Below are 15,884 nucleotides of genomic sequence, written 5' to 3' on the forward strand. Positions count from 1 at the left end.
GGGGGGGGGGGGGGGGGGGGGGGGGGGTAGTTTTAATAATAGAACTGATGGATGGAGGGATGGAGAGGAGAGTGATGTGGGTGAGAACAGCAGCAGATGAGGAACATTGTGATGTGCTGGATGTTTGTGTACATGTGTGCTCGAGTGCGAGTATTCATAGTCATTTTCAAAGTGTGAGGGTGTTGTGTCTACTATGTGAGTATGCTAGTGTGTGTGTATGTGTGTGTTTGATTTTGTGTGTGTGCGAATCAGGAAGCCAGCTGGAGCACATGCACAGGAAGACAGAGTCTGTGAAGGCAGTTCTCTGCATCTTTCCTGCCTTTCTCTGCAGCTCTATTGCTGCAGCAGGTTCAATATGATCTACTGCACCTCCACACTTTCCTCTCAGGATTATAACCTGCTTTCAGTCTCTCCAGTCTGAGATTCTCCATTACTGCTATTGTGACTTTAAGGACGGCACTCCTTACCCCTTTAGGGGCTAGTGATGACTCAGATTACCCAGTTTTGCAACATGGAGACATTTGAGTCTATTTCCTTTGCCAAATAGTAAACAAAGTTATTCATACCTTCAAACAAAGCTAAGGATATTTTACCCTAAAACAAAAATAAATATTAAAAAGATTCATCTACATTTCAAATGAATGCATCTCTGCTCAGAGGTCTCTTTGATATGCTTTTGTAGTTTGTGCTTGTTTGTGTTTTGTTCCATGTGTGTAATCTTCATGTATGCCTGTTTGTGCCCATGCGTGTGTGTGTGTGTGTGTGTGTGTGTGTGTGTGTGTGTGTGTGTGTGTGTGTGTGTGTGTGTGTGTGGTCATGGGAGGGTATCTTTTTCCATATGTGCATCAAAGTGTTGTACGTGTGTTTGTGTGAAATCCCACTTGGCGCAGCCGCTCCAGCAGGACGGGGATGCCCGCCAGTCTCTTGGCAGTTCTCTGGTAGTCACGGTAACGAAGCACGAGACGCACCAACTCCGGATCTCTGGTGCTCACTGCCTCCTGAAGAACTGAAAGACAGAGAGAGAGAGAGAAAAAAGGAGAGTAAAACAGAGCCAATCACTCAGGCCTCATCTAAAATTTATGCACTTGAGCAATTTAAGGGGGCCGTGAGAATTGAAGAGAAACTGAAGTAGGCCAACGGAAAATCTGGTACGACCAATTACTGCAGCTTGCCTGTCATTCATCAGACCGCCACTTTGCTGTTAATCTTACAGGCTGCTCTACGCTTGGACAATTATACATCAATTTCCTTTCTTTTTCTTTATTAGCAAACATGTGAGTCAGGGTAGACACACACACTTACACACACACATACATATAGGTCTTTCTTTTCTTGTGAGGACACTTATTGATATAAAGCATTTCCATACCCCTTACCTCTAACCTAATCCTAATTCTTACCCTAACACTAAAACTGAGTCTTAACCATCTAACAAGCTTTTGAGGATATGAGGATCGGCCAAAATATGCTCACAACGATTCGAACTGAAATTTGTCCACATAACTACAAAAAGACATGTGCATATATACTCACACATGACATAATGATATTCTGCAACAACAGACTGAAAAGACAAATATTTCACTCTTAATTTATTCAATCCATAAAAAGCCTTACTTGCCATGTTACACAATTAAATAGTGGGGGACAACAAAAACCTATGATTGAAGGTGAGACATCGGACTCCAGTAATGGGTGTTATACCAGCCAATATAATTTCAAGGTTAAAAAAATAATTGATTTCATGCTCAGTCTCTCATAGCCAGACCTAACTCCACACCACACTGCAAAGTGCCAGCACAGACATGTCTGGCAGACGCCACCTTCCTTCTGCAAAAGAGCTGGTGAAGAGAAACATCATGAGTGTTTTTTTTTCAGAATCACTAAGAGGCCAAAACTGTGCTAACCATCAATGCCCATGTCAAATAGAGCCAGCGGGAAACACATCACTGAGGACTGTTTTGCAAATATAGTGTATGATGTATCGTACATTATATATTATCAAAGACTTCTTATTGTGACCAAGGGGGCCACTTACAAAAACTGCAGCATTTTCAGGTCATTTGTGATTGGGTTTTTTTCACTGGGTTACTGCAAATGATAGGCAATGCTGGGCAATTTAAACTTTTTGCTCTGCAAACATGCAAGACCAGAATACAATTTCTTTTTACTTTAAACAATAAATTAAAACACATCACAGAACAGACCAAGGAGGATTACTGAGTGAGTGTGAAGCCCTACAGAGTCTGGTACACACACAGGTACAGGTAACATTTTAACATCAATAAATGATAACACTGTACAATAAATGAGCACTAATTCCAAAAGACCTGTAGTTACCAATGGAAAGACAAAGGAACATATCAGAAACTAGTTAATTAGAAGCCACTTACTACTTATTAGCTCCTGATTTGTTTCTTGGTAACAGATTAAGATTTTGTTATTATGATTATAGAATTTGAAAAAAAAAAAAAAAACGTACCCATTTAAGACAAACACTTAGCATAAGAATGACAATATTTTGGTCTGCACTGTGGGAAATGTATTTCTGTGTGGAGAATGAACTAGTGTTCACATTTATCTGCATAAATCCATAACATTTTTATCCCCCAAAGAGGTAGAAGAGTTCATGGGAAATGTGGTCATAATATTAACCACTAGTGTGAGACAGAATCTACTATTCCTCTCCACCGTGGTCTAATTGTTTACTCTAATTATACCACAATATCATCTTTGACAATATATTATTATATTATTGCATAAAATGTATGAACATGAATCCCCTTTATTTTGAAGCACATTGCAAACCCCCAACACACAGTTTAATAATGGGTTCTGTATACTGTGCATTATGGATGCTACCACAACTGTACTAACTTTCTACACACACACACACACACACACACACACACACACACTCGCACAGACTCACCGGTCCATCCATTGCGGTTCTCCTTGCTAACGTCAGCTCCATGCTGCAGCAGGACCCTGGTGCATTCCAGGTGGCCCAGTGTGACAGCCAGGTGGAGAGGAGTCCGACCACGAGGGTCCAGAGGCTCGAGATCAGTCTGCATTGAAGCAGCGGAGACAGAGGGAAAGAAAAGTCGTAGGGAGGGGAGAGTATGAGGGAAAGGACACAGGAGCAGACAGAGAGAAATGAAGGAGGAGGAGAGGAAACTGGGGTTAATTGTGTGTCATTGTAGCGCTCTCCTTGCTGAGACTTAGAGGGAGGGAGAAGCAGAAAAATATAATAGGAACACAAGTGCGACGATGACGACAGAGAGACGGAAAGCGAGACGGTGACAGGTGCTAATTGATCTGTCACCACTCCAACATGGCTGGGTGCTGCACTCCTGCATCCCACTTATTTTCTGGGTTGGGTGAAGTGGGTTTAGCGAAACACAGGCAGCACTATCTGCTCTTTTAACCTGGTCTCAGGGAATTTTATGTAGCCTTCTATCTGCTATTCTTTAAAACTCAGTCTGAATCCTAGCAGAAAAATGTTCCTCTTCTGAACATGTGTAACTGTGAATAACATTGCTGAACAGAAAGCATATTTAATGCTTGAGTCTTCGCATCAGCTTTCAGCTCTCCTCTGTATTCAGCATGTCAACAAGATCTCATTTGTCAGCCATATTACATTACTGTTAATCTTTCATATCAATCATACCATTACTGTGATGCACCAAATTAAAAGGAATTATTGCGGTCGGCTTTTAAAATCCTCTCAGACGTACCAAAAGATATTTGGTAGGCAGCTACAGATAATTTTAGATGCTCAGAATACTAACTCATTGATGTCTGTGGCTTTTGGTGCATCTTTGAAACAACCAGATAATTGGAAAAAAGAGTGTGTTATTAGGCCATTCTAAGCGATGTTTTTGCAAAGTGCATGTGTGTGAAATTTTAAGCCCAGCAACATCTTTTCATTTTCAAGTCAAGAGAGTTGTTCATTGGAGAAACACTTATTTGCCATCTTGACAAGTGCTCAGTGAGTTGACGTCTGTAAGCTAGCCATGTAGTAACCATGAGTTAGCAGGTCATTAGCTTAGCATAAAGACTGGAATCGAAGTGACAGCTATAGCCTGGCTCTGTGCAAAATTTGAAAAATAGACATACCAGCATCTCTAAAGCTTCATGTGTTGGCCAGGCGTTGTGACTTTGCAAAGTAATTCCAGCATGTAGCTTCCCATAAAAAGCCTCACAAGTATTATTTTTTACACATTTGTTATTGTATGGATTTAATGAACAAGACATAATATATTTATTACTGAGCTTTCGAGGGCCATTCTTATCTTTTTCACTCTGCTTCCAGTCTTAAATGCTAAGCTAATCTTTGGTTGTAGCTTCATCTTTAGCGTACAGAGATGAAAGTAGTATCAATCTTCATCATCTTTAATTCTTGGCACAAAAGCATTGTATTCAGTCACAATGGATTACAAGAATGTATTACTATCTTGTAGGCAATATGTCTAGGGAATTTTCCATTTCAGACATGTGAGCCAAACACTAAACTAAGGTTGGAAAGTGCTGGTCTATTGCAGGTCTTCACATGTATTTATAGGTGCGCTAGTCCAAGCGTGTTGGAAAAAAAATGACTGGATGAGTCACTCGTTATTGGCACCCTCTGCCACCCATTCTGCAGTTTCATTAGACACAGTAACATGTCATAATTGATCAGCAAGACTCCTACAATCCAACAAGTGTTACTGTGTCAAACAGCAACAGTGCCCATGTTACATACAATCTGTTTATTACTACATGAACTGTGGTGCTGGTACAGCTAATGAGATGTCATGTCTCGGCACAAATCACTTGACTTAATCAACTACTCGTTGTATTGCTCTGCATGAAACTGCCCATCCCTCTCTCTGTCTATTCCCCAGGCTGTTCTATGCACCACTATTTTGTTACCTCTCTCTGCAGTGTGCTCCCTCGAAATCAGCAACTTTTACAACACTGATCTCAGATCTGCCATCCAATTAAACAGAGCTGCTGACAGCCACCATTATCCAGCGTGTAGGCTGATCCAAGGTCAGTTCTGTCAATCCGTTGTGGGCTTGAATTCTAATTAAGGATTACTCTCTGAGATAAGTGGCATGACTTAGAATCAGCACTTTAATGAAGACCTTAAGGAAGCTGTGGGAAATGCTTTCTAGGAAAATTAATGAGATCATTTTGAGTTGGGTTTTTTAATGTATTTTATATCACTATTAACAATATATCAGAAATACTGTATAGCTGAGCAAATGAATACAAGGGGAAGGTCTGAGCACTTACTGATCCACATAAATCCTTAAATCAAAGCAGTGGAAAGGGAGGAAATTTATTGAAGATTAATTTTTAAGTAACTGAGAATAGACCAAACCAAAAAAGCAAATCAATATGAGGAAGCTGCCCTGAATGTTTACTGTTCTCAGTGTATGATATCCTAATAAAAATGAGTTGTTGCTACTGTCCAACACAGGTTAACTGTTCTGCTCTGAGAAACTGAGAAACAGAGAGAGAAAGACTCAACAGTTCAGGCAATATGTTCAGCAGTTACATTAACCATCAGTTCAGCCCTCTGTTTCTGCTACTCGATGAAGGGAAATGAGGAAAACCTCAAGGGACGCACACAAACATGGTGGAGGGTATGAATGCAAATACAGACACAAAGATACTCATACAAATCCTCACATACACACCACTCTGTCACTCTTAAAATGTTTAAATATGTTCTGTTTAGCAGAACTCAATAATAACAATATGGGACCATGGTTTCTGTGTGTTAATGGATGTACTATCTCTGTAAAATCTCTAACTCTGTCGTTAAGAGATCTCTACTCTGCACTGCTCTTTCAAAAGCAACCCTGCAGAGAAAGAGTAAGAGACTGAAACAGACACAAATAATGTAGGTAAAGAATTTTTTTATTGGAAGAAACTGCCTGTCAGCAATAGCTGTAACATGTAAGACATGTGAAGATGGAGAGAGAGAGATAGAGGAAGCAAAGAACGACAGATTGCCGTTGCAAGAGATGGTTATGGGAAATAAAGCTATAGGGAGGGGTGAGGAAAGAGAACGACAGTGAGAAGGGAGAGGAGGAGAGCTGAAGGAGAGAACAACATGGGCTGTCCCTCAGGAGTCATGGAGGCTGGGGAATAGAAGGATGGAGCGTCATAACAACGCAGGCGAAGATAGCAAGCAGCTTTGTTTAGTGGATAGCGAACAGAGTGCAGGTGTAACATGCAAATACACACTCAGTGCTGTGTGTGCATGTTTGACACAAGCAGCGCCTCAAAGGACACTGCAGAACATGTGTTTACGCAGCAAATCTGAATAAAGATAAAAGTAACAGGAGGAATTTTTCTAAAGTAAAGTGTCCATCATTTAAATAATGAGAGGCAGATAAAAACCAACTACTGAATATTAATAGTAAGTCCTGGAAAACATCTACCCCCCCAACATGGATGTGGTATTTTGGAAATGGAGATAAAAAAAAAAAGAGCAACAGAGAGACTGGAACAAGCTGATGGTAAAAACACAGACAGAGGGACAGAGAAAAAATTTTAATGGCTCTCCTTACATTCTTTGTCTTTTTGTGGCACTTTACTGTCTCACAGCTGTCATTTTATCCATTGCTCCCCTTTAAGACTCTGCATGTAATGTTAGTGATTATCAGTTAAAGCTTATTTTACAGCTGTACTCCATTTCAATTACTCTGAATACAAGAGCTGAGAAGCTGAAATGCAGCATAAAGACACAAGGGGAGCTGGAGATGAGAAGAGGAGAGGAGAGGGGGAGAGGATTGAAAGAGGGATGCTAACAAGGGCGAGGAGAAACAGAAATATGTGGTGAGGTGAAAGGAGACAGAAAGAGAGGGAGGGAAAATCGAGAAGGGATGGCAGTGGGGTTATTACAGAAGGAAGGGGGGATATAGAAGGAGACAGGTTGGGGAGAGTACATGATGCTGCCAAAAAACAGTCTGTACAATATATAACACAGGATGACAAGGAGACAACAGAAGAATCTAATGAAGTGTTGCCTCAGTAGCTGCTTCCCCTTCTCCAATGATGTTTCTGCAGTACACAAGGCTGCAGTTTCAGGACTCTCAGGACAGCAGATAGGACCACATATATTAATACCACGTATCACCAGATATATTGGTAAATGTTATGGTTATGGTAAGGGATAGCATTAGTGTTGCATATGTTTACAACAAATTGGGTTTCTGGTGTGGTGGCAGTGTCACGAAAAACCATAGTCCTGGAAATGCAGTCCTGAAAGTCCTGGAACTGTAGCCTCCAGGTCTGCAGATACATGCTACCCCCTGCTCCTCATCTGATCTAGCTAATATATTACCTGTCTTCTTGGCTTACATTTTTCCTGTAGCACTAATCTTTGATGCATTATATTACTAGGCACGCAGTGTTATTTGCTACATCCATTATCTTGGTCATGCAGTCTAAGTAAGCATGGCAAACTAAATCCTGAAATGTGGGTGCACATCAGCTTTTTGGTGTTTCATAATTATCATTATTCCTGTAGTTTGACCTTATTCAAAGTCAGAACTTGTTAACTGAGACCAAAGAGTTTCCTCGGCACCTTCACTATCAGTCCTGGGCTTTGTAACAAGTTGCTCAAAGGGAAACAGATGTTTCAAAGGATGATAGGAGGAGATATCTCCAATGTGGACTGACATTTTGATCCAGCAACCTCTCCATCACCAGTTCTCTGTCAATATGATTGGGAACCTCCACTGCAGTACGACACATACAGTACCCCTTATCAAATTGTCATATCATCATGAGTCAGTATCTGAAAAAATTTGCTATGATGACACCTTGAAGCGCTATCAGAAAGCAGTGTGATTTGCTGCTGTTCATTTGGTCCAATTTGCATCAGAAGTAGCCGGGACAGGTAGAGATTGAAAAGAGTGACAGGCAGTCAGAGTTAACTGAGCACAGACTAACTTATAATTTACAATGAGCTCTAGATAAAGTTCAAAATAGTACAAACTTAATTGAGGGAGGGGAGGTGTGGGCAAGCAGTGGTTCATCAAGCATTTTGATGTGCTCAGCAGCAACACAGAAACATCAGTGGCACCCACACACACACACACACACACACACACACACACACACACACACACACACACATACACACGAGCACCACTTAAGTCCACTCAGAGCTAACTTCCTCCCACTGCTACACAGTGACCTGCAGACATGCTGACATACTTACTCATTCACATGTGAACAACGCTCAGTTGAAAAACAAAACGCACAGACACACACACATGCACACACACGTAGTGGCTCACACATACACATAAACTGAGAACTATGATGAACACTTTATGAGTTCCCCTTCCACCATTAACAAAAGAGGAACTCTGGAGGAGATATTTGTTTTCAGCTAATGGGCCATTCTCTCTCTCTCTCTCTGTCTCTCTCTCTCTCTCTCTCTCACACACACAGGCAATCTCATTGGCCTTGTTTGACTTGTGTGGTTCGGTAGTTACAGTAGGGACATTATGTCATCCCTGCTCGTCTCTTGGCTCTCACTCTTCACTCGACAATAAAATCACAACGGAGGGCATACTGTGGTCACATAAAGTCTGTGGTGAAGGGTGTGCCACATGGCTGGTGACACATTATGTACAGTGGGATATTTCTGGAAAGATTAAGATTTTAAAAATTTGCTCAGACTACAGTTTTACCAATTACTGTAGGCTAAATATGAAGTTGGCTATAATTTCTACAGATTGTGCCTCCTTTCCTCAGCTAACATCAATTTTATTTTTAACATTTTGTTTTAAAATGAGAAATGTAGCCTACTGAATTAATCACAATGTATCTGATAGGCCTTTTCGGACATTTTAACTTACCATTAAATGACATTAATGAGGCTGTGTTCTTTTCAAGTGTCCAAGTAATAAATCAGTGTGACAGTGACCTTGCAATCACAACACCAGGACTCTGACACTGATGCAGCTAAAAGGAATTCAGGCATTATTGATTTTATAATTTACACCAGCGCTTTTCCTATACTGTAAAATGTTAAAATGCCTTGAACAAAAAAAAAAAAAAAAGCCTATTACCACAAAAATAAAATAGACTCTCACAGTACATAACTGGTGGGTTTTGTAAGCTGATGTTGGCTTGTAAAATACACTTCAAAATGCAGTGTGAATTTTAAAAGAAGAGTTAAAACAGTTTGGGAAATATGAGTATTTGCTTTCTTTTTACCGAGAATTATAAGAAGACTGATTCCACTTTCATTCAGGTATGCTAAATATGAAGCTACAGCCAGTATCCTGTTAGCTTAGCTTAGCACAAACACTGGAAACATGGGGAAACAGCTAGCCTGGTTCTGTCTCCGTTATATCTTATTTATGTGACAAAGCTTATTTCTCCAAATGTTGAATAATAATATAATCATAATCCATCCCAGACAGCATAATTTTACAAGTAAAGTTGTGGTGCTGCTACTACTGCAGAGATGGGTGAGTGAATGAATTAATCAACTTCCTTTTTAGAGCGAGCATCTGACCTAATGCTTTTGCTAAAGAATACAGATGACATTATCATGAGTATGCAGAAACTACAAAGCACTTTGTCCCACTCTGTATTTCACCCACAGAAAGAAGTGACGTTATAATGTCGCAGTGAGAGTCTGCTTTCCTTAATGGACGAATGGATAAAGTCTCAGCATCATGTCACAATGTTTCACTGTAAGAAGAAAATATTCTCGTTATCATGACATACAGTACAGCTCCTTGTTGTGAGAAGAAAACTTTGCATTTATAATGAGATGTAAGCATTTCTTTTTTTCTCACTGTGGCAGCCCTGAATGTGTTTGCATACAATTGTGACTTAATGGAATCACAGTGTTAACATTTTCTCTGTGTAGCCTCCATTTATCTTGTTTCCATTCTTATGTGCTTTCTTCATCTGTTTCTCTAAAACTTCTTTAACACCTCCAAAACTTTTTTTTTTTAACTTTTTCTTACAGATCTGTATCTTTGTCCTTGCTCTATTTTGCTTTTCTTTGTCACGCTCACAATTTATTGCTTTGTACCATTAACTCTTTATTTCATCTCTGTCTCCGTGTTCGCTGCCTCTTTGTCTTTACCGTCTCTGCTTAACCCATATCTATGTCTTATAATCAAACTCTTCCCCATTTATTCTCCCCTTCCCTCCCTCAATAGTGAGCTCAGTGGAGGTTGCATTATTGATAGGCATCTCTATCTGTGGCATCTGCTTCTTCTCCCACCCCCCTCACCCTCCCTCACTCCCCCCTCGCTCTGTGTGTGCTTGGTCTGATGCAGCTTGGCAGGTACTTAGGCCAACATCAATCTTTCATACAAACACCATACACACACACATAGACGTACACACGTACACACATACACACAGACAGACACACACACACAGACAGACAGACACACACACACACACACACACACACACATACATATAGACACACACATGTACACACAAAATTGTGCATATACGCATATAGCAGCTTTCCCAAAATGTTTGTGCATGGGGCGCACAGGAGCAGAGGGTGGTGATGGGAGGGAGGAGTATAAAAATAACTTTTCCTCCCCCCTGCCTCCCTTCTCGCCTCTGTGATTCTCCATCCAGAGGAGACTTTGACTAACGCTAGGCTGCCATGAAACCCTGATCCATTTTCAATGTGACACCGCTTCAGAAATAAAAGGACAGTACAAAACCTGCGTCACAGATGATAGAGTGAGCAGAACAAATGGTGCCGATAACCCTGCAGAAGAATAACAAAACCTCTTGAAACGTCTCGCGCTCATCTCAACACAGCCAGGATTCATTTCCACCTCTGCAGGTGCATTAAAGGACTGTGAATTCGAGCAGTGGAAATAAGACCAACCGTACCAAATCACGAAGTGAAAACACTGACCTACATTCCAGCATATTTAATGTTTCTCTGTTTCACTGCACTTTGTCTATTTACTGTCAGCCCCAATCTCTGCAGATAGATAGGGAGACAGACAGACAGAAAGAGACAGGCAGAGATAATGAAAGCACAAATAGGTGGCATGATGATGGACCTGTCAGAATGGCAACAGGAGCAAAGAGAGAGTTTCTCTGGTGTTTTTCTAAAGGTGCTGACACCTGTTTGTTGCAGTGAGCTGACAGACCTCACCAAAACACCAGGAAAGACATGTATGCAGGCCGACAGAGAGAGAGAGAGAGTGCGAGAGAGAGAACTCTTATTCTCACTCCTCACAATCACAAAGATGCAAGCGCACTCACAGATGGAGAGAGCAAATCTTTTGTTTGAATGAAGCAGACAGTGCATACGCTATAAAAGGGCATAATCACAATGTAGCCTATTGGAGTGAAACATCTCAGCTGTCCCTTTTTTGTGTGTGTGTGTGTGTGTGTGTGTGTGTGTGTGTGTGTGTGTGTGTGTGTGTGTGTGTGTGTGTGTGTGTGTGTGTGAGAGCATGTGAATTATGTAGCAATCTCAGGTAAACCCAGTGGTCTGGCAAGAAATGGTTGCGGTCAGCCTGAGCTAGTAATGAAATCACAGAGTCATTTTCTCTGTCACATTTAGCAATTCACTGCCAGATGTGCTGGCCACATCAAACAGATATCATGATGTTTTAAAATGTATTTGTTTACATTAATTCATGTATTTGCACTTGGGCAACTAGACAAACTTAAATGCCTCAGTTGTGCTAAAGCTGGTTCATTTCACTAAACTAAGGGTTAGAGCAGCGGGACAAATCCATAGATTTAGAAATGTCAGTGTATTGATTCAGGGTTATTTTCTACATCACATTTAGAAATACATAGACTTGCTTAAGAACTACACACTGTAGACCAAAGGTACAGATCTATAAAACTTCTGTTTTCCAGTCCACCATCACAAACTGTTCTAATCTGTCTGCTAAATCTCTTTTTTACAAAGTTGTCAGGATCTGAAATCTCATTCATACGACTGAAGAAATGTGTATTTGTTTAGACTAAATTGTGTGAGCAAACATGTACAACAATACAATCTGAGACAAACCTTATAAGCCATTATTAATATCAAATACTGACTAAATAGACATGGTCCTCTTTTTGCCATCGCTATAAGCACAAGTTGTTTATAACAATTTAAAAGGAACAGACGCAGAAGCTTGACTATTTTGAAGGGCTGCATCTTTATACGCAGACAGCTGCCAACAGCACAACACACTGCAGCCTGGAAGAGTTGCAGTCAGCAAACCACGTCTTTTTTCAGTAACAAAACAACTCTAAACCTTGAGAATAAGGCAAATAACCATCCATCCATCTACTTGCTAGCTCCTGCTCGTTGCACTTTTACGAGGCAACATGTAGGAAGATAACAGTCAATAACCACAGGTGTACACTGGGACAAGAACTGACTGGTTAATCACAAGCCTCACCTTAAGGCCTAACTCTCTTTTTCCCACCATGGTCCAATAAAGCACCAGTATTACTGCAGATTGATGCACCGTCGAGGTTGAAAGCAGATGAAGTTGATGATGTTCACCAACTAGCTAGTTTTCTTTCCTGCATAACTTTTTTCCCAAGGTGGCTCAGAAATATTAATTGCTAATAATTATATATTATTCAACAAAAAACCTTTTTGGAAATTCTGGACCACCACTCAAATCAGATAATGTTCCCACACAATGCCACAGTACGTCGACCACAACAATCCTACAACTCCTCAAGAATAGTTCATCCTTGGTGCCATGTCATCATGGATCGCTTCATTGCTCAGCAGCCGTTCAAGGTTTTTATAATGTCCCAGTTTGAGGTCAAGACATTTGCACCCTCGCTGAGCCTGCCCTGGGTGTTGAGGATTACTGCCAATCTGTATTTCTTTGTCGCTCTCTCTGTGAAAAGCGTTCAGTAATGTAACCATATGTGACCCCAACCAGGCCCTTGTGGCATCTCCTTGTGGCTTTGCTGTGCTGCAATTAGGACTTGGGTTTCATTACATTGAGGAAAGTAAGCGGGGTAAGAGTGGAGGTGATAGATGGATGTGTTTGATGTAAAGAGGAATGGAAGGCACCACGAGAAGCGGATAAGGAAAACTTTATACGATGGGTGGGTGTGATTTGAGGAGACAGGGAGAAGAGAGCTGAGAGGGCTGAGAGGACGCGGGGAGCAGGGAAGACAAGAGGCTTGTAGAAGACAGGTGCAGGCAGAGAGCAGATGGCTGGTGTAAAGATTCGGGCCTGGAGTGAAGGCAATGAACACAAGAGCCTTTATTTATGGCTCCATTCCCTCAAGCCAGCAACCTAGCATAAGATTTTAGAATGCTGATTTAACATTAGCACCTTGCCGAGGGCATCATAATCATACCATGCACTGAAGGAAAACGAGAGAGCTGGGGTCAGTCACAGAGACACACAGGGACAAAGAGCTGCAACAGAGAAAGAGAGCAGAGATCTTTGTGTCATTTCCTGCCTTTGTCTTGAGATAGAGCATTACTCCTTACATGGCCCTGTTCTCTTTCAATCACACTCTGCTTTTGCGTCTGTGTGCAGCCCAGACAGAATCTGTTCATGGTCAAAGTCTGTCATTATTTATTCCCCACCTCCTCTCCTCTTCTTTATTCTGTGTGTTCACTCCTGTCATCACCTTGTTTGTGCCCTGACTCCTTGCTTCAGTCTGTCAGTGAATGTTACCTCCTTGCTTTTCCCATTTCGCCTCTCTTTTCCTACATGGCTGCAAGTCTTCTCCTTGACATTCACCTTCTTTTACGGCTCAGCTAAAATTTCATGAAATCTCATCCCATCTTTTATCATCCACTGCTTGTTATTCTTCCTGTTTTACTAGTCACCCCATCTCCATCTATCTCCTTGTACTTCCTCTGTGGTCATCTGTGTGTCTGGCATTTATTCAATCACTCCCTCTGTTACTATGTTCAGTTTCCTCTCTCTGGCTTTGCGTCCTAACATTGATATCCAATGTACAAACTCTTCCACTGTAGCCTGTCGTGGCAGCATTTCTGTTCCAATCACTCACTCAAACATGCAATCTGTTACAAGCTGCTCATGGAACATTGGGCAAACACTGAAGCCCACAGAAAGTCTCACACTCCCATACCTTGACAAAACAGGCATTTTTAAATACTTTCAGCACTATCTCACACCAACCGTCCGCTGCATTGTTGTGCTGGAAGCAAATAAGAGTGCAATCAGAAAGAGTGCCGGATATTTGATGTGTGCACATAGTGAAATGAAATGAGTCTCATCGTTTCACCAAAGGGCAGGCAGGCTTTAAACAGCTCTGATATGGAGATGGCTGTAGATTACCTTTATTTTACTGTGGTATAATGCAGAGGTCAGTGATATTATACTGTTCCTGCACAGCTGAGTGGGAAATGAACTCATCAAGCATTATCATACAATATATTTGTATAACACTGCCTTGTTATTTGGGCTGTAACAGCATGGCTACAATGTGATATCCAAATGCCTATCGTGTGATATCATAGAAACTATCACAATGCACTGTATTGTATTGTATAATATATTGTTGCAACAAGTATTATGCATATGTCTCTCTAATAGTCTTTTTCGTCTGCTATACTGCTGTTCTGTCATGGCTGCTGCTCATAGCAATCTGCCTCCATGTCTTTGCTCTCTCTAAAGGTGGATCATAAACCCACTTCAGTTCAACAAGTGTGTATGTGTATATTTCAAATGTGGGCAGAATCTTTCTGCCAGCTGTCTATATATCAAAAAAAAAAAAAAAACTCATAATAACCAGTACTAGACACTCAAGGTCTGCATGAACTGGATTTAATCTGCCAGACCTGCCTCCTCATCTTGGCTTGATTCCCTCAGGGGTACTTATTTCCTTCATCTGCCGGTACAAGACTTCAACTTAATCCTTCTGTTTGTACTATAATCAGAAAATAATTGAGTAATCTTCAGTGTTTTAACAAAGTAATGTTCAAACAGTTATGACAAACCTTTGCCCTTCATATGTGGACAATGAGCAGGTCACAATGCTGTTTTTTTTTTTTTTTTGCCCAGAAGGAGCTTATGGCTAAAGCACATGAATTACCTCATCCTGTATCTATTTTTCAGTGGAAATGATATTTGCATAATTACAATCACCACCTTTACTGTCCCTGCTCCATGTTTTCCCTGATTTGGTTAGCGTATATGGATATTTCCGCAGTAGGTCAGTTATAAACGTAGGTTAGTGGCCTTGGTTTCATGTCGGCACTATTCCAATTTTATGTGTCCAAATTTAAGCCAATACATGTGTTCAGGCAGGCCAGCTAAGGCTGGGACAATCTTGGCAAGATAATATTGGTGTCCTGATTTAATAGAGTTGGCACTTTAGAAGCTGTAGAAAGATTTACATTTTGCATTTAAATCACAGTTAACTTTCTTCATTATTCCTTCCGTCTTCAACTTGCATCACTGGTCTGCAGCTATTAAAAAAAGATCCCTGTGCTGTCAGAATGTGTTGAACTGACCAGAGTCATGGAAGTGCCACAGTTATCCTTGTGCTTCTGGACACCTGTCACCAGCATCAAACATTTGCATGCATGCGTTTTCCATGTGTGTGTGACTGACAGAAGCTCAAGGTTGAAGCATGTTATGTGTGTGCTGTCCTACTTTACACTGTACATATAAACTACAGCCTCAGTTTACAATTTCATAAACTAGACATCAGATGAGTTCTGGAATCTGAAGCTAATATGATGATATTTTTATTACTTTAGTAGCTAATATATAAATTAATGTTTAGTATAAAATGTTTGACTATGCAAAAAAGGGAAAAAAAACACTGGGTTGTTCAACACATGCAAAACCATGATGCATACTTACATGTGTACACCCACACACAAACACACATGCAAGCAAGAGAGTAAG

At 40.8% G+C, this 15,884-nt stretch overlaps 1 protein-coding gene across 2 annotated transcripts in view; it reads right to left on the reverse strand.

Annotated features, from left to right (window-relative positions):
• Positions 1-15,884, reverse strand: part of ankrd13b (ankyrin repeat domain 13B) — a 41,994-nt gene that overhangs the window by 22,350 nt on the left and 3,760 nt on the right. For both annotated transcript variants that reach the window (XM_087174477.1, XM_023408146.2), the window contains 2 exons: positions 2,933-3,068; positions 882-1,006 (listed from right to left, as the gene is read on the reverse strand). In XM_087174477.1, coding sequence (XP_087030603.1) covers positions 882-1,006; positions 2,933-3,068 — 261 coding nt within the window. The remainder of the gene's footprint in view (positions 1-881; positions 1,007-2,932; positions 3,069-15,884) is intronic.

This window comes from Seriola lalandi, unplaced genomic scaffold (assembly GCF_002814215.2).
Source record: "Seriola lalandi dorsalis isolate HSWRI2012SDOR001 ecotype SW California unplaced genomic scaffold, Sedor1 jcf7180002054355, whole genome shotgun sequence".
Lineage (NCBI taxonomy): Eukaryota > Metazoa > Chordata > Actinopteri > Carangiformes > Carangidae > Seriola > Seriola lalandi.